This window comes from Pleuronectes platessa, chromosome 15 (assembly GCF_947347685.1).
Source record: "Pleuronectes platessa chromosome 15, fPlePla1.1, whole genome shotgun sequence".
NCBI lineage: Eukaryota > Metazoa > Chordata > Actinopteri > Pleuronectiformes > Pleuronectidae > Pleuronectes > Pleuronectes platessa.
In genome coordinates, this window is record NC_070640.1 from 8107061 (window position 1) to 8132924 (window position 25864).

General features: G+C 44.1%; 1 protein-coding gene across 3 annotated transcripts in view; it reads left to right on the forward strand.

Moving 5' to 3' along the window:
- Nucleotides 1-788: 788 nt before the first annotated feature.
- Nucleotides 789-25864, forward strand: part of kctd16b (potassium channel tetramerization domain containing 16b) — a 66569-nt gene continuing 41493 nt past the window's right edge. The window contains exon 1 of one of the 3 annotated variants that reach the window (XM_053442445.1): nucleotides 789-1626. In XM_053442445.1, the coding sequence (XP_053298420.1) occupies nucleotides 789-1626 (838 nt within the window). Of the gene's footprint in view, nucleotides 1631-25864 lie in introns of all 3 variants that reach the window. The other 2 variants (XM_053442447.1, XM_053442446.1) reach the window with 2 other exon arrangements.

Consider the following 25864-nt stretch of genomic DNA (forward strand, 5'->3'; position numbering starts at 1 on the left):
AACTGAAGCATTTGGTTTAATTCAATCCCGAGAAGGCGACATATTTGTAGTGACAGGCTACGGACAGAACCATTACAGGACTCCCGAAGGTTGGCGTCTGCAATCTCTGCGAAGTTTCCCTCGCCGCTGAAAAAGCCGCTCTGCCTCCATCCCGACCCGGACACCTGCTCGTCGTTCAGGGGGAAGTTGAAGCGAGAAGACACCCGCACCTTATTTCTGGTTGGACCACGTCCGTGGAGAAGTTGCTGGACTTTTATCCTCGTTTCACCTGCTCGACTGCATGCGTAAATGTCTGGTTTTGCGCGCGTGTGCAGAGGGATTGTCATTTTCCTGTTGGATAATACTCCCAGAAGCAGAGCAGGGGCAGACAAGACAAGTTTCTCATCTTTTCCGGTGCAATAAGCTTCTTCATCCTTCGTCGCTCCCCCTGTGCAATACTCTTCCCCCCCCCCTCCCCCCGGCACAGCTATGGGAGACCGACAGCCCCATGACGCGAGCTTCTGATGCGTCCGGATCCACCTCACCTCTCTGGCTGCACCGCTCCTGATCCATTCCTCCTCCTCCGAGTCTGTTTCATTCAGCATCCTCAGAGGCACTGCCATCTTTCTCCCTGCTGAAGACTGGTAGGTGATAATGGCCCTGGATGGATGAGCGTTTTCGCAGTGAGATGAAGTTGGAGGCCCTGCGGCGCAGATTAAAGGAGGGCAAAGCTTAGACAACTTTTTTGTTCCTGATCCATGGTGTTTTAAACTTGCAGCAGAGGTAAAGGTGTGTATCCTGTGTGTTCCATGACGGAAAGGATGGCGCTGACGACAAACTGCAGGACTAACCCCAAAGAGCAGGCGTCCGTCCAGAACAGCTTCCCAGATGTGGTTGAATTAAACGTCGGCGGGCAGGTTTATTACACGCGTCACTCAACTTTGGTGAACAACCCGAATTCATTGCTCGGTAAGTTATTCTCCTCCAAGAAAGAGGCGTCGAACGATTTGGCGAGGGACCCGAAGGGACGTTATTTCATCGACAGGGACGGGTTCTTGTTCCGGTATGTGTTGGACTTCCTCCGAGACAGACAGGTCGTCCTCCCGGACCACTTCCCGGAGAAAGGGCGGCTCAGGAAGGAGGCGGAGTACTTCCAGCTGCCCGACCTGGTGAAGCTGCTGAGCCCCGAGGACATCAAGCAAAGCCCGGACGACTTCTTCCACAGCGACTACGAGGATGGATCCCTGGGCAGCGACCACCGGCAGTGCCCGCCGCCCTCCCTCGTCCCCGCGGACAGAAAGAGCGGCTTCATCACGGTGGGGTACCGGGGGTCGTGCACCACGGCGCGAGAGAGCCAGGGCGACGCCAAGTTCAGGAGGGTCCCTCGGATACTTATATGCGGACGCGTGGCCCTGGCCAAAGAAGTTTTTGGGGAGACCCTGAACGAGAGCCGGGACCCGGACCGGACCCCGGATCGCTACACCTCCCGGTTTTACCTAAAGTTCAAACACCTGGAGAGATCCTTTGACATGCTGTCGGAGTGCGGGTTCCAGATGGTGGCCTGCAACTCCTCGGTCACAGCGTCGGTCGTCAACCAGCACACGGAGGACAAGGTCTGGTCCAGCTACACAGAATACGTCTTTTACCGTAAGTCACACCTTTGACGCGCATGCATGCACACAGACGAACTTGGGAGTCGCCGCTAGTGGGCGCGCTTGGTTTGCTGGCTGCTGGCATGGAGAGGAACATCTGGTGATGGGGACGGAAGGGCGTTTCTGGTTGGGGGCAGTCTAGTCTGAATAGATGAACACAGTAGTGAAAGCCCCCCTGTGGTGATTTGAAATGTTTCCACCCTTCTTTTACAGCTGGAGCGTTCTTTCCACTGGTTGAAAAGCACGCTAATTTATCACCAAACTTTACGCTCCGTTGGTGTGCGAAGTTTTTTCCGATCCCTGTCGAACAAAACCAGATTTGAGTGACTTCACTCCAATCTGAGCCACAGTAATCATCTTGGCAACGACGCTTGCCACTTCCCATCATGGTGAAATTATCCACAGCACCTCTCTGCTTTCATCCAGCCCATCCTTTCATCTCGCAGCCTTTCCTCCTGGCGCTCGTGCACCGTCGCCCTGCAATTACTCTGTCTTTGCAGCTGACAAGGATCTGGCAGCGAGAGAGTGGTGGTGGTGAAGAAGAGGAGATCATTGTTACGTTTATGTTGCACCTTGTAAAGTTTTACGATGCAACAAAATAATCCATATATATTTATGTCTGCGATAACTGCCACGATGCAGCTGCCAGGGTGTTGATCCTGTTAACTGCCTCTGCACCTGAGACTAATTGGACCATACAAGACAAACCTCCCATAGAATAACCCCTGACCCTGTAGCAGCAGCCATATTTGAAATGTCATTAAATATTGAGAAGGAGAAACAGAACCAAAAATAAACTGGAGTTTGGGAATTTGATTCCTTTAACTTGTATGGAGACCCCCATTAATGGTGTTTGGCAACATGTGAGACACTGACAAACTGCCAGGCACATTAGACAGACTTGTGAATCACAAGAACACAGAATAAACTCTGTGAAACTTGTGATTACAAAATCTACTTCTACCGTAAGTAGACTGTGGCTTCATGAATATTTGAAACTGCTGCTGGACTTTGTTTCAGACTGAATTTGATGTTAGAATCCCCAATAGATCAAATCAAGTCCAGTTACATAAGTGAAGCATCAGTGCACAATGTGCTGACTGTTGCTGCAAATAAAACTGGAGAAGCTGCCAAAGGCTCTGAGATCTATGTGTCAAGGCAGTGATATGATATCCACTGATAACACAGAGGAAGAGTTTCTATTCTTAGCTCAGTGATGTAATAAATATGGTTATTTCAATTCAAACAGGGGTGGTGACATCCACTCATCTTTCTCTGTACTTACCCCAAAAAATCTATTTGTTGTTGATTATTGGTGTTTTCATATATGTATATTGTATGCAGACTTTTATTGTAACATTCATTGAGGTACCAAACCCTCTCAAACAAACACAGAAACTAGAGAAAACTCTTTGACTTTGGCATTTCGTGGTCATAATAGTTTGGAATTCCTGCCCCGTTCTCGTTTGAAAGTCATTTCTGATTACAGAGAAGACATTTTGGGTTATTTTGTCAGTCGTAATGAAGCAGCAGACTCTTATTCATGTGGAACACTTTTCAGTTGAAATAGAGACATCTGCCCAAGTCGTTTTGACTTTGCCCATTGGTTTCCCTTCCCAGTGCTCCAGATGTTTGGCAAATGAAAACAGTTATGGTCAGAAATCCTTCTAAAGGCTCATTTTCAATCTGTCACATGACTCAGAGAATGTTCTTCACATTGGCGTTATGTTCTTCAGCTTTCCAAATGATGTTTTATTCAATTTGTTCCACGATTGACTAACAAGAGTAAGGTGAGGGTTCAGGTGCGCTGGTTAGAATTCACTAAGTGGTGCCTTTGGGAATCCCCTGCTGACCCCATAAATCACACAAGTCAAAAGATCACATGGTCACAGAGCAAACACAGTTAAGAGACGATTGTGCTGGTTCCATGCTAAATGAGCTCTGCATTAATGTTCCGGATGCAGCAGCCACAACAACTGGATGGCTCTTGGCTCTCACAACCCCCAGGAGTAGCACTAACAAGCCAAATCAAGTCGTGATGGGGGATGGTGACACACACACTCACTCTTACACGCTTATGCAGAGACGCAGGCACGCACACATGCACACACACATGCACGCTCAGTCTCCTTGTGTGTTATACGACGGTGTGTGTGCGGCCTCCAAAGACCTCTTACTTACCGACAAACAACGACTGCTTCCTGGCTTTGTTGACAAATGCTCAGCGTGTTCGAGGGCACACACTCAGAGACGAGGGCACAAACAGCAGCAGATGTGTCGGGGCCTCAACACACACGGGTGGCACAAAACCTACACTGCAAGAGTAAAAATGATAATGATAATGATAACGCCCACTCAGAGTTACACAAACAGATAACCAGGCGCAGTCTTGGAGGCAAGGGGTGCAAATTAGGACACACAGAGAGGCACGTGCACACAGGTGAGCATGCAGGGAGTCTGTGTAGGGAAGCAGTCATCCAGTGGATTAAGTGCAGTCAATGAAGTCAGATATTTGACGGTACTGTAGTGTGACAGGCCAAACCATCAGAGGAAAGGAAAGGAAAGGGAGATGTCTGTGATTCACGAATATTTTATACAGTTTCCACAAACGTACTTTACTCTTTTACTCCAAAATGAGCAGTTGTATCCTTTCTGATCGTCATTCAATGACTTTGCCTCTTTGTTTCTTGTGATGAACAGCCAGATGTTCAACACAATATCATAAAATTGCACAGAAAGTGCAGCAGACTGCCAAAAATAAAGCCAAAAAAGAATGAGTGTTTTCACCTGGTTGTCCTGTTTTCTGATTAAAAGCTGCCTCTACTGCAAAGTCATTTGACCTGGGAGTGAGTACCGATTATTAATACCCATTCCCACTGACGGTGGGAATGGGTATTATCGGTGTGGTGGGTTTTTTGACCAGTGGAGATGCAGCTTAAGAGCAGATTATTTAAAGGTGAGAGGCCCTTTTGGGGAACTCCCTTGACCCAGGGCCTGACACCCAGTATTTTGTTTACCTGCTCATCATCTTTTTTTGGTGTGCTCATCTTTTCCTTCTTCCCCCCCCTTGTCTTTTCTCTCCCTCTTCTCATTTCACGGCTCCACATTTCTCTCTAGTCAATCACGCCCAGCCTTTCTCTCATATCTCAGCTCCCCACCTTCCATCTCTCCTTCTTCAATTTGCTGTGTGTGCCTCGGGGGCACGGAGCAGCGCGGTGGCACCAGTTACCTTCACATGCCTCGATGCACCATCACGCCTCCTGTCTCGCTTCTTATTCACGTCTCTGTCTCTCTCCCTGTCCATCTCCATGATGCTTCACTCATTACTTCAAATTCAGCCGTGTGGCTCCACATTTTGGGGATTTTATTAGCCGTTCCGTTTGTGCCTCTCGTCATTACACACCAACAATGTGTGCGTCTTTATATTTGTTGGCCCTCTCTCAGCCATATTTGGAGGTCCTAAGGTCTTTGGCAACAGCGAAAACTCGTTGTGTCTCTCACATTGTGATTGGATCCTGTCAACGGTTTGACAGGGTTTTGACGAGCTCATTTTCTTGCCATGCTTGAGGCAAAACTGGGCTTTAAACATGGTGCTGACATTTGAGGGAAATTCTCGCTCCACTTTCGAGATGCACAACATCTGGACTCTCGGCATGAACCTCACTGAACATCAGGGAGGTGAACAGAGAGTTGGTGGTTGGTTCTCCGGTCTGCATGTGAAGGTCTTGTTAGGCAAGACACTGAACCTCAAACTGTGTGAGAAAGTATACAGAGAAAGGTAAACCATAAGATAAAACTTTATTGATCACGCACCGGGGAAATTCCCTCAGTACATCAGAAGACAGGGCAGAATGAGGTAGACAAGAGAATACAAAAAAGAAATAAAAAATACAGAATATGTACAAAATAAATTCACTTCAATACAGAACAAATATTGTTCGTATAAAGAAAGAATTCTGTAAAATGCAGTGGTACAGGATAATTGCACAAGAATGTAAAAGCATAAGGTGATACTGAGATAGGTAAAATAACGCATAATCTAATGCAAATAGACCATTTTTAGTTACAAATACAAAGATATGATAAAAAGATATGAAATGCAACATGATTTTACTATACTACATATGTAGTGTGCAGGAGATGGAAGAAAACAGCCAGTATGTATTCACATCCACAGTGTGAGCATCCTCCTCTCACCCACTTCCTCAGTGAAATCCAGAGGAGGATCCAGGAGCGAGCCGGCTCTCCTAATGTATGAACAGGTGAATGGTACGTTCAGTAGAGCTCGATAAGTGGTCACTTAGTGCTATATAAAAGCCTTCCATTGACCATATACCTCTTAGGAATGTGAGTCAGGATTTACTTCAGAAGTCAACCCCACTAATGTTCCTGTCACTGGATTGGACTAAATCTATAGATTCATTTATATTATATTCCTCATAAATCAATATATCCGGTTACTCTCTGCACAAAGGCAGTTGTTTTTAAAAAGTCTTGTGGAAAGTCTCCTAGAAGAGAAGAAGCTGTTATTGCATCATATTGATGCCCATTGATTTGTAATGAGATCTGCAACAATCACATAAGGATCTGATGTTCTATCCATATACCCTTGTATCTGCCTTTATAGCTCCACCAAGGAGATTGTGTTTTCCCCCCTGTGTGTTTGTTTGTAAATTGGTTTGTATGTTTGTTTGTAAGCATGATTAGGATTTAATTACCTTGAAGCTTGGTGGGAGGATTCTATCTTCGTCAGAGAGGAACCATTTCAATTTTCTAGATCAGGGAGCGGGTGCAGACATTTATCGTTCACTTGCTTTAACATTGTGAGACGGTGTGCTTCACTTTTTCCCAAGAAGGAGTTAATTCATGGATCTTGATGAAAAAAGAAAAGCCAGGCCTCTTTAGGACATACTCAGGCCTTGGTGGAGGATATGAACTCTACTAAGTTAAATTTGATCTGAAGAAAAATGGGAAATTTTTCATTTGCATTGGGGATTTAGACTCATCTGACAAAATGTCACACTGGTCGCTTCACTAAATAAGCCAGTCAGCAATTAGAGTTTGATGGTGTCACAAAATTATAGAATTGGGGACAAACTCACCTGGTTAGAGGAATCCTCTTTAACATGGAGGACTGGTAAATCTACTTACACACCACAACCATTTCAGGTATATTTGTTATTTTATAAATTGGAAAACATCCATTTCACCGCCGCCCCTTCATAATGAAGCCAAGTGCATCAAGGACACCACCACAGTAGCTTTAAAGACCACACTTTTCCTGTTATCTATATTGCCCTGGATTCCTCCACGGCTCTGATTCTACCTATCAATCTGTGCTCTGTTTGCAGTTAGTCAAATTCTTGATGGCCTGTAGGTAGATATATTTACAAATGTGTTGCATAGCGAGAACGATAATTAATCATCTCTAGGAACAGTGGATTCAGTGGTTCTCGCCGCAGGGCCTGACAGAGCCCGTGCCGCAACAGAACCATCCGACACAACATCCTCCTCGGGGCAAAAGAAGGGAACATTTCCAAAAACCTGCTGAGAGAATACGAAAAACAAACATGTTTCCTGGCTCAGGATGTGTCTCCCCAGGCTGTATTTTTTACCCCAGCTGAACATGCCAGGGCGAAGTGTACAAATGGCCACTTCGATGCGGCCCATGTGTGTTGGTGTGTGACACATTGTGCCATTAGCCTGTTACACGCAGATGAGCAACCCCTTGTATGGCAAATGTGTTTTGGCAGGTGGGAAGAAAGGGGTTATGATAATGGTTATGGCGTTTGTGAGTGAGTGTGTGTGTGTGTCATAATGTGACCCATGTTGCACTACCTGAGGCACTTCCACACCCGTTGAGCCTCTGGCCAAACACACCGGCAATCCACCAAGCAGGCACACACACACACACACACCAACACACATGTACACCCACTTGTAGACACAAATACCCATTGCTAGAAGAAGCGATCATCCTGCGAGCCTCTCCCTGCCCAGTCGGTGAAGACATTAGCCGCGGCGGTCCCATGCTGCAGGCCTGTAGGAAGTGATTAGCCGAGGAGCAGACAGGCCGTGACAGCTCTGAGGAGAGTCTTGATAGGGACAGCTGCTACCCTGGCCTCAGCTCCACAGGGGAGTCCAGCGCCGCACACCTCAACTCTGCATTATTCAGACAAAAAGGAAGGGGAGAGGAAGCAGGTGGAGAACCCGGTTTGATTTATGAAGGGAGAGACAAAAACTGCTATTTGCTGCTATTTTATACAGCACTGTCACTATGAATACTCTGTTACCGATGACTTCTACTCCTAAAACTAGTACTGGATTTCAAACTCGATCCAAGACTTGAACCATAAAAGCGATAGCATTAAGATTTATTCACCCATCCATCCATTATCGATGCCCCCTTTTTGTTGCTTGGTTTTTGTTTGTCAGCAGGATTATGAAAAAGTGGATTTGCACAAAACCTGTCAGAAGGATGAGACAAGAAAGAAACCATCACATTTTTACAAGGTTTTTTCCGATCCAGGAACTTTTTGTAATATCAAGAATTTTTTGACATTTCTACCAATTTCCTAGGGAATAATTGATGAATCTTGATGGGAGGATGTCATGACATATTTAAGAGGCTGATATTTATGTGTGTGTGAAATATGGTGTGGATTGATTTATTTAATGGAGACTGTTAGCCTTGGCAGAGAAGGAGTCAGATTGTAGTTGAAACTGATATATGAACCCACTGGTGGTGACTTTCTGCAGTATGAGGTTTCTATTTTCTAAGTTTGGTTTGGGTGCATTTCTACATTTTAAGTGGAGATTTCAACTCGAACTGAAACTTGACTATGCAGCTGTACACGTCTGGTGTTTGCAGGGCACGTGGTAGCTTCAGACCCGGTTTCCTGGTTGTGCCATTGTGCTTGTTTTTACTTCAGCAACCCAGGGCTAAATTCTCAACAGAGCTCATAAAATTCAACATGGTACAAACTAAGAAATCTACAAACGTGTTTTGGGAGTGAATTTGTTTTCTCCCCCCCCCCTCGCTCCTCATTCACCTCCACTTCATCCATCGTCTGCGGGGGGTGGGGACTGATGAAGCAGCGGGTCAATACTCTGGATATTACTACTTAAACTTCTTTATGAAACTCCCCAGTTTGATAGTGTTTTTGGAGCGCGCCTTATTCCCTGGCACCTCATTAGAAACACACAGTGTCACTCACACAGCAGTGGTCCCGCAGCGTGATGGAACATATGGTCATAACGCTGTAATCTCACTCCACCGTGCTTTATGGCTTCCCAGGGCAGAGGGTGTCAGTGGCATTTCATTTGTAAGTGGAAATAAAGACTTTATGTCCATTAAGAAAGCCAGGCGCGCTAATGTAGCAGCTCCAGAGGAAATTAACTCTGGGGGAAATTACGGAAACCACCTATGGTACTCTGTGATAAAAGCTTAATGAGTCTTAAGCTTCTGAGTATAACTGTTCTTTTGTCTTATTTGTAGTAAGAGGGACTGCAGGGATACAAATAAAGATCATTAAAAGACACAAATCTGAAACAGGATTGGATTTAGATTTTTTATATCTGAAAGAGGATGTAAAAATTTGACAAATAATCAACTTGAAGACAACTATAAGGACACTGGATTAGAATAAATCCACATATATTTCCAGAGAACAGTATTTGGTCCAGGAAAAAACATATTTTAATGGTTGAAAATAACTTTATACTGGGTTACAATAGTTTTGCCTCTATGGTCTTGGTGTCACTGCAGAGCATGAGCATCAGTCCTGCGTCCCATCAGTAATCCATCTGTGTCATTTCAGAGTACTCAGCTGCTTGCTCGAGCATAATGTCATCACCGTTTTATTGCTAAGTGGCTGTAAAGCTCCCTGTCCATTAAAGCACACACACACACATTTGCTGAACAAGCGTGCACAAACATGCCCTACACACTCTCTCTCACACACACACACACACACACACACACACACACACACACACACACACACACACACACACACACACACACACACACACACACACACACACACACACACACACACACACACACACACACACACACACACACACACACACACAGACACACACACACACACACACACACACACACACACACACACACACACACACACACACACACACAGGGAAGTTAACCTGTACAAACAGCTCACAGGTGAAAAATGACAGATTAAAGATCAGATGGCACATTTAAACACACTCACTGTGTCTGCAGAAATCCACCTCTTCTCCCGCTGTGGTGCTGGATCCCCTCCATCTGTTAATTTCTCTCCTCTTCCAATTTTACTGCGATGGATGAAATGTATTTGATTTCATTCAGTCTGGCTTCATGTGAGCAGCACTGAGCTTTTACTGTTCTGCAACATTTCTTCATTAATGTCTTCATAATCAATTCGCCTCAATCAGTAGCTCACGCTCAAAACGGAACAGGGCAGGTTCGGGCGAGTAGGAGGGACAAAATAAAACAAAGACATTAGGGAGCTAGGGTTTCTAATACACAGTGAATCCAGTGGATGTGAAATATCAGCGGCAAACAAACTATTAAACACGCTGGGGTAAAACATTAGAGATGGTTTTATTGTCTTTTTATTCAGACAAGTAAAGAAAAGACGTCGGCATCCGACCGTTTGGTTTCACTCTGAAGAGTTTATGGTAAATCACTCAGTGTTTTCTGTCATAAAATGAACATGATTTATAAAAAAAATGACAACGTCCTCTATTGTCATTGTCGATAAGCCCCAGCTCCTGTTTACCATTCACGGTGTAATGAATTATTGAGTCTTGTACACAAAAGGCACCGCACAGTATGTGGCAGCCACACAGGGGTCCCGACTGTTTGCTTGCTAATGTAATGGGTTGCTACCTGGGGTCCTTTGACACATGTTACCTCTGTAATGGCCTCACATCCGCACGAGGCTGTGTATTAGCCGTGTGCGGATAATCATTTGCTGGCTGTGAAGCTGTGTGATTACGGTCCGCAGACAGGAAGTAATGCTGGCAAATTGGTTTTGTGTAAACACTCGGTGGCACAAATGCAGAAACGCACACACGCACCCTCACACACACAATGTAGATAAGATCACACAACATGGTTTAGCCGAGAGACACATTTTTCTCTATGAGATTAACCTGGCCAGAGCTGCAGAGGGATTAGTAAACAGCCTGCGTCTTCGATAAATCCAAACAACCCACGAACCGACACAAAGTCTAATCTGCAGACCTGCAGTGTAAAACGTTCTCTGCATGGAGGCTGCAGCCAGATTGAAAGCCGAGATCGGATCTCGGGAGCGCACGAGGGCTGCGTTTGTACACAGGCTCGCTCTCGTGTGTGCTGGGACGACAAACAAGCAAATGGAGCAAGACAATTATCCACATCCATCACTTCAGAAACTCATTTAGCCAATTACAGGCGTTACAGGCTGACATTTAGGTGCAACGCTCCCCTTTAATCATTAAGGGTTTACTTTTTCCACCCACACACATGTGCACGTGCACACACACATGTGCACGTGCACACACACACGCACACACACACATGTGCACGCACGCACGCACACACACACATGTGCACGCACACACACACATGTGCACGCACACACACACACATGTGCACGCACACACACACACACGCACACACACACACACACACACACACACACACACACACACACACACACACACACACACACACACACACACACACACACACACACACACACACACACACACACACACACACACACACACACACACACACACACACACACACACACACACACACACACACACACACACGCTAGTCTTCATTGTGTTAAAATGCTGGTATTGAAACAATAATGAAGCTGTCTCGTTAAATAATTGCACGTTCTCCTGGAAGAGCAAATCTCATTCATCTTGATTAGGATTTCATATGGGTTGCATGTTTTCTTGTTAGTGTAAGTGTGTATATGTGTGCGTGCGTGTGTGAGGTGGAATAGAGGACACAGTCTTTACCAGATCTCACTCTCCTGTTTTCATGCAACACCCAATAACTAATGTCACTTGGCTTTCCACCCTCAGACATCACTCACCTCCTCCTCCCTCTCTCCTCCTCTCTCCTCTCTCCTCCTCCTCCACTTCACCCAGCTTCACTTCTCTTTCACCGCCAGTTTACATTCCCCTCATGAATACACCATTAGCTATGCTTTTCCCCCCGCAAAAAAGACGAGACATGTGCCACAGTGTGCAGGCAAACAAACCCAAAATAGGCACAGAAATAGACAAAGTCAAAAGAAAGATATGCATATTGAGATCTTCGACCAACGAGCCAAAACGGCGGCGTCGGAATAAATATTCAGGACGTGTTTGGCGGAGGCAGTTTGCTTTGGAACTCAAAATCTTTTCAAAGTTGGTTTTGACTCATCTACTAAAACCTGAACGGCTCAAGGGCAAAAGGTTTGTTATTTTCCCAGCTTCGTAGGGATTTTTGATTGGAAGCGAGTTTTCTGATCAGGTGGTTTGCATCTCAACGCTGGTGTTGTTAAATACAGCACATGGGCCTTCTGGGTTTTTGTCAGTAAATTGTCCTGCATACACCAAGTCAAATATAACATGACACCAAGTGTTACATTCTGTTCTTTGAGAGAGTGAACCTGGAGAAGAGGAGGCAGAAAGAGGAGCAGTAGAAATGAAGAGCAGAGGAGACACACACACACACACACCCACACACACACACACACACACACACACACACACTAGCATACAGCTTAATCTCTTGCGATGTTATCAGTGCATCTCTCTGCCTCTTGGTTCTTGCCATTTTTTAAGCTATGGGCAGTGGAGCCAGCTGAGTGAGCAAATCCATAGTGGTTAACAAACACAAATAGATGTTTAGTTTTGATTCACTTGCAGCATACAAACGTGTTTTGGCTTGAATTCCTCAAGTCGGCATCGAGCACCTTTGACATTTTGCTTTGCTTTTCGTTTTTTTCTTCTCAGGGTCTCGCCTTCCTGTTCTGTATCTGCTGCTGCTGGGAGCGTTTGAATCTGCGCCAGCTGTGCAGATCACATATATATATATATTTTTCATTTTTTTTTTGGTTTTCTCCGGAGCATTTAAAGCAACAAGGTGTTGTGCCGAGAGCTCAGCCTGTAAACAATCTCTCGCACGGTGTTGATCTGCAACATCTCACCTGGAGTGCACCGAGTGCCACGTTAGCTGCCATGAGAGGTTTTTGGTTTCTGTGGCTTTGGCTGCCGTCGGTGCTCCGAGCCTCTGTCTCACTCCTTAGCCCTTTCTCTTATTAACCCTCCTACATCCACCTCTCCTTCCCCCTTAATGTCTCCCTCCGACAGCCGGAGTGAAGAGTTTGCTTGCTGCTGTTCTCACTGCTCCAGGACTTTGTCTCTTTGTGTTTGTCCTTCTTTTTCTACATCCACCTCTTCTCTGCCTTTTTCTTCCTCCCTGAAAGAGAAGGGGGTTTGCTGGGATTTGGCTCTAATCTAATTTTCTGCGAGGTTTGTAACCACCGCTCTCAGCGCTCTGTCTTTATCTACTTGTGCCTCTTTATTTGGTGGTTTTTATTATCCCTTTTCTCTCTCCGAGCGCCCGAGGAGAAGTAAAATCAACAGCAGCCAGAACAACAGTCCCATTCTCCCTTCCTTTTTATTCTGTTCCATTTTATTTTCTGCTCCTCTTCACTTGGCTCCGTTTTTTTTTGTTTTTTTTGTCTCTTCACCGGATCCTCATTGGTTGCTACTTCCAAAGAGGGAGAAGTAGACACTTCACAGCAAGTGAAATGGAAATAGAGTTCAGCTCAGCACAAGAGATGCACTTCTTGGTCGTTCACTGCTCTTACATTAAAGCCTATATAACATAAACACTTGACCTCGCTGAATGAACGTTTCAGTCGTCGACGAGACCGTAAAATAAACCTGGAAAGGTCAGCCTAAGAGGGACGAGTGGGACCGGGAGTCATTTGTAACCGAGGCTGGGTTTCCTCCTTTTTAGGTGTATTTCCACAATCGATTAGGAGGCTCCGCTGTGTGAAAATAGGAGAAACGGTTCCATTAGGACTATTTCTGGTTCAGGTTTTTCAGGTCTCTCTGGTAAATGTTCAAATTTATCTCACTTAATTTGGGCATATTGCAAACTAAAGTACCTTCCACAGCAAAATAACTTCATCATTTTAAATTTCTACTGCACAAAGCTATTATTTATTAGCTATTATTTACTATTATTACACAGGGAAGAAACTGTTGGAATAACCTACACCTAGGTTTTCCCCATTGGTGTCGTTGTTCACAGGTCATATGACCCTAAAAGTGACCTCTGCCTGCCTTTGACCTTTAACCTTGCGGTGGTAATGATGAACTATGACATGCTGAGTCCTGTGTGTTTTACATGCAAGCAGAGATGCACGTACGCACACACACACACACACACACACACCCACACCCACACACCTCAATAGATTCATCCATCTAGTGCAGCTGGAGCAAACTAAACTCAAAACCCTGATGCCCTTCAGCCAATGAGTGTCCTCCATCCCTTCCTGGGGGACCCCGAGGTTTTCTCCAGGCCAGATGGGACATGTAATTCCTCCAGCGTGTTCTGGGTCGGCCCCGGCGTCTCCCGTCGGGTCGACGTGCTCGGAATATCTCTGCTGGGAGGCGTCATATACCGGCATCCTGATCAGATAAAATCAACCACTTAAACCGGCTCCACTTAATGCAAAGCAACAGCAATTCTACTCTGGGCTCTTTAGAGCAATTGTCCATATGGACGCCCCCAGAGTGGAAGTTTATTTATAGCCCAGTGTCTGGTTTCATCCACTTTGCAACACTATACTGGTGCGTTGTACATCTTTAAGTATAACCGGATTCTCTTACAACCCAAAATAACTGTTTATGTTCTCGGAGAGTAAATGTGCCGCCTCAGCAAACGACTAAACACAAGCAGCCCAAGTTCTCATGGTTTCCATATGACACATCTGTGGAGGCGTAACGCTGATGTGTAGCTTTATTTTTTGAGTTGCTTTAAAAATTAGACACAAGTGTGCGTGCAACATCCGTTACACAACCAAACGTGTGATTGTCGGCAGGGAAGTTGCACTGTGTTTGACAGGTTTTGAGTTTCCACAATATGTGGAATATCAAAGACAACGTCTCTGGTTCTGCTGCATCGTTTTGAATGTGTTTTTTTTGTAAACTGTGCATCACAAGTCTGACAGTTGCACAGAATTTCACAAGTAAAGCATAGAATGTTTGGCTGTTGGATCTTCACTTCATTATTTTGGTCACAATCTCATATATATTTGATCTCATATGATGGTCTTTTCGGTAATTTTTCCCTTTTCTCCTGTTGAACATGTGGATTGTTGTCTGTTTGTTTTGAGGATTTTTGTTCTGTTGTTGCTCTTATGAATTGTTAACGGTTACGATTGTAGATTGGTTCACTTTTTGTGGGGAGTTATTTCATTCCATCTTTGTGGCAGTGGTTTTTCTTGTTCCATTTTTCTCCTAACACAGACAGAAAAGCCTCCCACTTATGTCAATGAAATTGTCACTTTGTGTGTTTGCGTACATTTGTCTGCAGAGCACGCACACACCCACTCCCAACCACCCACACCACCCCACACCCACACACACACACACACAACTGACCTGGGAATATGTCTGTGATGTTCCTTTCTCATCTTAGTTTGATTCTGTTTGCATCTGTGCTAGTTTGTATTCATGAGCTTGTTTGGCTTGCCACACACGGAGTGACCATAAGAAAAGTCAGTGTCAGAAAGTCAGACACACACAAACACACACACACACACACACACACACACTAATGCTTACGGTAAGACAGGAATCCATTATCAGTCTGGAGTAGCCCATAGAGAGTGTGAGTTATGAGGTATCCGAGTGGAGGGGGTGCTAATATGAATGGATGCCTCTCATATACTGCATGCTGCTGCCAGCCACCTGAAGTGATGACTTTGTGCATTCACGCAGAGCGGAGGACTTCCTGCGATCAACTTGGTTACGGTGTGATGAATGCAATTTCAGTGTGACTTCATTTTGGGGGGGCGAGGTGCAGGAAGCTCAGACGTGATGACTCTGTTTTTGAATTTAGTCGAGAATAACTTTGAAAGTGACAGACTGGCTGCAGGTCCTCATTTTGTTTATGGATGCATTTGTTATTATTACTTGTCTGGGATATTGGATTACCCTTTGTCTAATGGACTCTGTCATTGGTACAACAGTTGAGGTAAAAGCTTAGTTCTAGCTTGGCTGGTATTTTTAATCCAACAGGGCAAACAAACTGGGATTCATACTGCAAGATGAAAAGTGCTACACCAGCTAATAAGCTACAATAGCCTCCTCTGTGCCCTCAAAGGTCAACACTGTCGAGGCAGCTCGCTTTTGGTCAGCATCGTAAATATAAAAGGTCAAAGTTCATCAGGGTCAGTGCTGATTGAATCAAGTGAATCATCTGATCTCAGCATTTATATAAATTTCCAAAAGGAATCACCACAATCAGAAATGTTGCTGTTTTGACTCTTCATGTGTCAAGACCTTTAAAACTCTTAAAAACTAGATTTTCCTATTTTCATGGTCAGCTATGGAATCTAGACATTTTACCAAACAATACACAAGTAATGTCTTTATGAAGAATCCTTCATACTAGGCCCGCCCATAACCCCAAGGCGGTGCCCTTTCCGTGTACTACTTTGCCTACAGTTGTTTTCCCTAGTGGTCAAAAGACTTTTGACCATTTCAATAGAAAGGACCTATTCTAGGGAAAAGACAACTTTTATTTACACTAAAATTCATAATTTAGATAAAACGTAAAACGATAAAAAAAGTGCAAACATTCACCAATGGATCCCTTTCACCTAAATCTTAAACACTGGACCTTTAAGTTTTAAGAAGGTGGGTGATTCATTTCATCAACAAAAAGGAGCAGCTGAAAGACAAAAGCCTTTATCCACAAAGAAAAGATCTTTCTCAGGACAGAAGTCAACAGTCTTCCTCCATTTTCACCTAAGGCCCCCCACTGGGTTAGTTCTAAGTCACAAGTGTTACTCAAAGGCACCTCGACAGTGCAGGAGAGAATTACTCATTCAACTCCACTCCTCAGTCTTTTTCTTTCCCAGCTGACACGAGCAACGGATCAAGCCAACCTACATAATCTCTGTCTCACCTGGAAGTTTCCCAGATGTGTCTCCCAGCATTGTATGCACCATAAATTGCAAGGTCATGTGTTAAGGCAGAGAGGGGTGGGCTGATCTGGTATGATCAAGTGAAACTTCCTCTACATGGGCTGGCTTTCACTGCTGCTCCACGTGCTCATGGATCATCAGATAGGGCAGTGCTCCGACAGGGAAGCTATTGGCTGGCAGTGCTGCTGGGATCTCCGCAAATCTCACACACACACACACACACACACACACACACACACACACACACACACACACACACACACACACACACACACACACACACACACACACACACACACACACACACACACACACACACACACACACACACACACACACACACACACACACACACACACACACACACACACACACACAGCAATTCATAGGTAAAACGCAGCAAGATAGAAATGCAGATACAGAATGACCTAGTGGACATGCATTGCTATTGTCACAACATTGGATGAATTACTGAAATCCTCCACTGCTTATAACGTACATGTAAGTGGGGCGGCTCTGGATCAGGAGGTAGAGCAGGTCACACATTAATCAAACAGTTTGTGGATCGATCTGCTCCTCTTCCTTTCCACACGTCGACATGTCCTTGAAGCACTGAACCCAAAACACTAACACTTGTTATGCCTGCAGCCTGCATGCCAGTGGATGTGTGTGAAATGGGGAATCTGAGGGCAAATCCTAAAAATGTCCTCAAAAAGTTCCTGAGCCACACGTTTGAAATGTGAATGTGTCAAGTCCTTCAGGCACGATCATATGAAATAAATAGACATTTTAAATTATACACTTCATTTTATAGCAACAAGGAATAGTGTGTCTGCTAATGTCAAAGTTCTTTGTATGTCTCAAAATATCTTGGTGATCAAACATTAGTTGTTGTAATTTCAAAACAATAATGACAAAATATTCAAACTTTACCCCGTTCATCAGTTAAAATTAATTTATTTTTATGATAATCACAGCGGGAACTCATTTTTCATTTCCTCTAGTATTTTATGAACAAAATAACTGAACAAGTTGTTGAAGAGTCAATCAATTATAATCAAAATGGAAATAATTGATAGATGCAGAGAGTTGTAGGTAAACGGTCATGATCTCAAACTCAGTGAGTTGTGACAACCACAACTTTACAGATGTGTTGCCTTCAAAAGCAGCGTGGAGATTTAATAGCTTCCTCCCTTTCTCAGTCAGCGGGGACTCTACATGATCAGGGATCCGGTGGGACGTTATGAAAAGAGAAGATGAAAGAAGAGAGATGATTGTGTTGTTTTCACCCGCGTTCATTTTGAGGGATACTCTAACAGCATCCAGAAGAAACTCTTTGGCATGGAACCTTTCAGGAGGACGTGACCTTGAGCTTCACCTGAAAAGTGACTGAAGAATTATTTTCGGGGGGCCTTTGAAGTTGCGATTGTTCTTGCGGAAACACACTGGGTGTCTTTTGCACATTATGATACCAGTGCCGATGGCTCGAGGAAACGTCTGCTCCCAAATGGAATTCTCTGCGGAATTCAATTTGTGTGTGTCTCCGCGTGCTCCGGGGACCTCTGGCTCTATCGCCTACAGTGAAAGAGATATATAGTGTGGATGCGACCAGATGGGGCCCAGAATAGCCACGGACACACAGAGCAGATCACCTGGTGCAAACGTTAGCTCACTTTTTAAGAGCTGGTGAAAGACAATTTCCGATGTGAGGTATATATTTTGAGTCTCCTGAATGTTAATTGGGACAATTTATACACAAATGCAGCATTGATAGATATATTGTATAAACTGATTTCTGACCCCATCGGATATCGTCTGAGGATGAATTAGCCCCGAAGGGAGAACAGGCAATATTTTGAAGATTCTGATGTAGACAGTGGATATCCAGGACCAACACTATTCACAGTCCAACTAAATTCTTCTATCACACGAGTTGAACGTTTACTCACAGGTGGTGTAGGTGTTTCAACTCCAGACGACATATTGGCTGCTGTCTATTAACAGCTACCTGCAAATGGATTGCAGATAAATATAGAAGCTGAGAGCCGATGACTTTGGGTAATTGTGTTCCACATCTCCTGCTCTGCACGCGGACCTGAAGGCAACCAAAGCCTGATCTGATGTGATTGGTCAAACTAGAAATGGGCACCTGAAGGCTTCAAATCGTCCCTCACCCACAGATTGTGAATATTCACCTACAGTATCTCGGCCTCATTCCGTCGCTACACAGTTACAGTCGCCCTCTTTGATTCTAGCAGTGCCTCGTTAAATTAGACTGAGTAAATGGTCTTGTGTGGCACGGTGGTACAGTGGTTTGCACCGTTGCCTCAGGGCGAGAAGGCTGAACCATGTGTACCCCTCCTTTCGCCCCCGTGTGAGATGTGTCAGCCCCCCCCCCCCCCCCACTCCCAGCCCCTTCGAAAGGATTCGCCCTGTAGCTAATGAATGGATTTGATCAAAACACAAATAAAAATAGAAAACATCATTAAACTGCTGCTAAATAAATTGTTCAGGAAATGAGCCCCGGTGACACATGTGATCCTTTCAACGTTAACAAACGCCGGAGCCCAAAGCGAACATCTGCTGCAGGGAGGTCGACAGCAGGGCTTCGTGCTGACAGTTGATAAATCCAGAGTCAGAAAAGCTGCAGATGCCTTTGAACCACTCAAACTGTCTCTATTGTAAACAAGAGTGAAAGTGCCTGGTGACTTCACTCTCTGCCTGTGTGACAGTGGCGCCTTGATTTAAAAGTCATTTCATCATCAAGCGGAATGTTGACATCATAATTAACATTTACTGCAAAACAAAATGTCCTTTGCAATTAAAACTTATCAGAACACATTTTATAGCTGCCATTATTATATTGAATCACCCGGTCCTCTATTATTTATTGGACTAGGGAAGTTTGTTCGGCTCCCATTCATTAAGTGAACTGTTTTGACCTGCAGTTATACTATAAATCAACTGCAAGGTGCTCTGTATTGAAAGAGAAGAAACAGTGCTCCATCCCTACAGCTGCATTCAGTACGTTGTTAAGGTAAAATGAAAAAGTAGGTTTTCACTCCAACTGCTCTCATGTATTTATTTCAAATAGAATGTGCAACTTTTTAAGGAGGGCTATTAAATAATTTGCTTGTCTGGCGAATTAGAGAAAAATAGAGTCCCACAGTGTTCCTAATATACTGAACGCTGCCGCCTGTCCCCTCAGTCCTTCTGGGTCGTAAGGTAAAACGTAAGCTGTAATTACCGTGTGCGTCCTCACCTCTGGATCTGGTGATTGTCTTTCCGCGGCACCGAGAGGCTGTTTCCACTTCAGGATGTCACGGGAACTTGTTTTGCATAAAAGCACAAAATTATACCCTGGACAAACTCATTTGCATGTAAATACATGATTGGATAAGCACCGACCGTCCACCCGGACCTCAGCGAGCGAGTGGATGTTTGCCGGCAGTGAAAAAGTCGACACTGCGCAGTGCTGAGAAAAGACGGGATTAAGACATTTTGTGCAATTACCTGACCCTCTTGTCCAGAGTGCTGTCGTCTGAGGGGGAGTCTACCTTTTAGCGACACTCGCTGAGGAGTAGTTCCACCCGGCTGCCTCTGAACTGCGGGTTTAACCATCACCCTGTCAGTATAATTTAAGTGGGAACAAGTCATAGCTTCTCCACCTCTGTAAAAGATGCATTCTGAACTGTTTCAAATGGTATTTTGGGGTTTGTTTAATGTCTTATTCATTTGACTTTGACTTGCATGACAGCTCAATGCTATTTATAAATACCCAAGTGATGAATGCACTTCTCGTGCTTTTGTAACTGGCTCCATATTCCATTGGGCTCCTTTTCCCCATCCAATCCGATTCCTTTCCATTCCTTTCCCATCCCATCCCTTTTCTATCCTGACCTATTCTAAACTAAACCATCCCATCTTCCTTTCTATCCCTTTCGTTTCTCGTGGCTGTACAAATCATTTCCAGATCGTCATGCACTGTCAGACTGCTATGGATCACAGGCAGTGGCAAAATGTGGCCTTTACATCAATGGGTTGTCATATATAAATATCGATCTCTTTTCAATAGTGTGCTCTGGAGAGGAACAGGACTATTGCGAGCGTATTACAGAACACGTCATTGGCATTTAGTCGGTAATGATTGCAGGGCAATAGCTAATAAAGATTTCCTCTCTGTCATCTCCACTTGACCGTGTGACACCTCACTGTGGCTGCTCCTTCATGCAATAGTCTTCTCTGAAATAATCAAACCCCTTCTCTTGAAATTTCACAGAGGAGCACGATTAAGAAACGCTCCAACGACTCAATGATCAACACATCATTTCTTATAGATGATTCACAGTCAAATCTTTGAGCCAGTTGGTGGATAGACAGCTTTTAAATTAGCAGCAGCAGCAGGAGATGTTTGGTTTGTGACTCAACTCGGCTCTAAAACAGCTGATCAGTAAGTTTCAGCACGATAGGATTCAATACTTCACGTCTTATTTGTCTAGCAGTCGCAGCTGCATGTTCAGAAAGACGATCATTGTCAAAATCAATCAATAACTTCTTGAGAAACAACAGCACTAGATTTAGCCGCTTCCTTCATCACTGTCTGTGGTCAAAATGGCTACTTGTACCTAAAATCACTTGACTCTGCAGTTCCCTTTACCTTTACAGAGTTCCGAGCGTCTTTCAGCTCATTGTGTTTCTGTTGTATGACGTTCAACTTTTACATTTTGGTTCAGTTTCACTTTTATTATGACCTTAGCAGCAGAAAGCAGCTTTTCAGCAAACAAGCTGTGAGTGTGCACAACTTTCAGAGCTCTCTACATGGCCCTGTGACTTTTAGATATATATAAAACATTTTATCTTATCAACATCATTAATGTGATGATGTGTCAAGGTGAATGGGCTTCCAAGTGCCATATGTGCACAAACTCACACAATAAGCATAATTATCAATAAAAAAAAGGTCTCAAGTTGAATTCTATCATGTATTAGAAATCATCAAGGAAAGGAGTAATCATAATAACAATGCAGCTAATGGTCGATCATTTCTCTGACAATACCACAATTACGACAGAGACTTGCCATTGAACACAATAGAGAGCTCCGGGTGGAAAGCAATTTTACAGTCACATGCTATTAATTAACTAGACGGCTCCCAAAAAGAAGGAGGGAGAAAAACACACACACACACACACACACACACACACACACACACACACACACACACACACACACACACACACACACACACACACACACACACACACACACACACACACACACACACACACACACACACACACACACACACACACACACACACACACACACACACACACACACACACAGACAGACAGAGAGATGAAAGGTAAATGTCTCTGATAGCCTCTGTGACTGGAGGGAGACTCCTCTCTGAAGAACAGTGAAGAGTGAAGCTGCCGTCCCTTTATAAACAAAATCTACATTTATCCAGTTAATTAATCTTAATTTCACTCCTCGAGCAGGCTCCTCACAGCCAGACACTTTATATCCTCACCTCAGGGAGCTTTCCACAACAACAGCTCTCTGCTGAGCAGCCTCAGTGGCAACATTGGTTTAAGGGCACAATGAGAATGACCTTTAGGGATACACCTCCGGGAAAAACTAATGATTAAATGGAAACTTGTAGGGTATTGATCAAGGGAAAGGGTAAATGAAACAACCCCCCCATCCCCCAAAAAGCAGACTATGCAGTGCATTCATGGTTTTAGTCACTGTGCTCCTGAGACCAGTCCACTTTCACTCAGACAACAGAAAAGCTTTATTTATTTTTTTGGACTACTAATTATAGCAAACTCAGAATTATGAATCTTCAAATACTTGGACTAGAAAGACTGTTTGAGCCTTCAAGGCCTAATTTGACATGTAGCATGTCCCATAATTTGTTTGCTTAACACTCATACCACAGAGGGAGCTTCTGAAATGCAGTGTTTGCAAGATGAGAATGTAGATGAATGAGATTATGATGATTTCCTTTTTCGTTTTTTCTGAGAATTTTTCTCGAGGCAACAGATTTTTGGTGACAACACATTTGTCATTGGGCTATGTGAGAAACTGCGTCTATGAAAACAACCAATGGGTCATCTTCCTGTATGGTAACATCTCAACTACAAGCACCACAGTAGGAGAAGCGGTCGAATGACACAGAGCAATAAGGTTAAAATGAAGCAACGAATAAATAAATAATGGATTGCTCTGTGTTCTTATAGTGAAAATGCATGTTACTCCAGTCATGTTATCTTTAAATGCTGTGTTAGGTATTAGTATAATATGAATAAAGGGACAAAATTAAAGTGCAGTGTTATTATACAATGTTATTCAAGTATCAGGAAATAGAGACACCAACACCTAAAGGGAGTCCTGTAAACTACAGTTTCACCTTCTGTTAGTATAAGTTCTAATTCTAATGCAAGTTTCAGTTTTCTTCTGAAGGTTGTGACACCAACTTAGTACACTATTCATTTTACAGTTATAGCACTATAGAAACTTTTTGGTGGTAATATGTTGTACATACTTTTTTTTTTAAACTTCATGAATGAAATTTAACAACAAATGAGAATCAGAGAATATCAGAGAATAGCCAAAGTATAAAGACAAATAATAAAAAATAGTGCTCGACCCCACAACCTTGTCTCACAATAAGCAGCAAACATAATTCAAAATGTAAGTGACTTCCTTTAGAACTTCCATCCATCTATTATTTATACAGCTTATCCTGTGAGGGTGGGGCTGGAGCCGATCCCAGCTGACATTGAGGAGAGATGGGGTACAACCCTCACAGTTCTCAAATGAACCTCACACAGAAAAAGCCCCAGCCATCCATCAAGCTCATACCCAGAACCTTCTTGCTGTGAGCTGACGGTATAAACCACTGCACCGCCGCCCCACCCTCACCACGACTCTTTCAACCTTTTGTGAAATCAGTTTCAGCATTTCTGGCGCTCTCAGACTCTTTGCAGGTCTTATTGTGGGGCTCATTGGCGCCTGCTGGGAAGTAGGTTAGGTCAACAAGGACATCACATCGTCATTGTTTACCAGTCTGAATGCACAGCATAATTTGAACCCTATTTGAAATCACTTTGTAGTTTGGAATTGGGGCAGAGCTCCTTTATCTCGCTCCCACTGTCACTCTCCGTGGTGCTGAAATATTCAGACAGTCGCTCTCCGTGGTGCTGAAACATTCAAACGCCGTCTTTCTTCAACGCATCTAAACAAAAAACCCTAGACTGTCTTTCTACGCCACGTGTCAGAATGTGTGTGTATATAAACACACATACACACACATACATTGAGTCATTCACAGTTAGAATCCAAGCCTAATTCTCGATATAATATAAAAAATATTTTTTTGATGAGCTTTACAATCATACCATGGATTTCACGGCATTTAGATTATGAAATAAAAATCCTTCCGCTTTCAATGCCAGGATCTGTGCTTTCCACCCGCCCACACACCATTAGGGCAAGTTTGCCTTCTCTCTTCAAACGTGTCTTCCCCTGTTCGGGGGCCCGTGGAAGGAGCTGAAGCTTTTTCCTCTGAGTCTCACGCACATCAAAGTCGTCCAGTTACGCACAGATAGAGGAAGAGAGAACAAGAACGAGGGAGAGGAAGAAGGAGAGGGAGAAAGAGAGGTTTAATGTATTGTGACGCTCACCAGTTGGATGCATCTCTGTTTCCACATTCACGCCGCCTCTTCATTTCACACCATCCACTCCTCCACATGGACACGTGCACACACAGACACACGCACTGTAGGATCAAATAATGTCACAATGTCACTTCAACAGAAAGTGTAGAGAAAAAGTAACGTTTAGCTGGGAGGCAACATCTCCAACGGTCTTCAGTGATCCAGTACAAACCAGTTGATCCTGCTAATGAGAATCAACAACTCCCAGTTTTTCGTCAATTTCTCTGTGAACTTTTTTTTCTTCTCATTTCTCCATCTCCCTCTTGTCTTTGCCACTTCATGTACTTCTGTCCTCATCTGGCCCCAGTCGCCCCCCCCCCCCCCACCCATCGTCATCCCCTCCATCCATCTTTCTTTGCCCATCTTTCCCACCCCGTCTTTCCTCCTCATTATCCTTCTCCATCATCCATGATGCTCAAGTTCGGCCCACTGCACCAATTTTCCCCGACGGTGAATTGTGTTGAAAATAATTCCCAATGCTGAGCGGCCTATACTGGGCTGAGGTTCAGGCAGATAGGAAATGATGGGAAGGGCTGTCAGCCGAGAAATTGTTCGGCCAGGGAAAAAACACAGCGCCAAAACCGGACTCAGGATTAAATCGCACAATTTACCGGTACAGTACAAAAAAGAAATTCAGCCAGTGTACACTTCACAGCAACACCTTGTTTATTTAGAGTAGCCCAAAGAATGCAAACTATGATGGTGGCCGCTTTGCATTCAAGACTTGAGCTTTCATCAAGTCTTTTATAAAAATAAAAGACCCTTTTGTAATGTTAACACTGAGCAATGAATAAATTGATTTCCTTGTTTCTGTTGCTTTTTTTCCCTGCACATTTGAAAAACAAAGCACTCCACAGCTAGCATCTTATCTCACTTGCATTAAAAATAGGCTAAACTCATTTATATAATCCGCTAATCTCCCCAGCAGCGCTCTCATATGACAACAGACAGACACAAATACACTCACAGGCATGCAAGCTCACACACTTGGAAAATACACACATTTACCTGACACACACGCACACACACACACACACACAGTGTCTGGCTGACATAGATCCAACTGTATTTGCCCGGCTGTTGGACACCGAGTGTGTCTGGTCGTAGCCAAGAAAGCTTCGGGGCCAAAGTATAATTCCTGCACATTCAATAGCAATCTGATTAGAGCTCTAAATTGCTTTTCCGCTCAACCTTTTAGTGTTTTAACAGTTTCTCTCTCCCTTAACACCCCATCTCAGTTCCTTTCACCCTCTCTCTCTCTCTTTCTCTGCATCTGCCT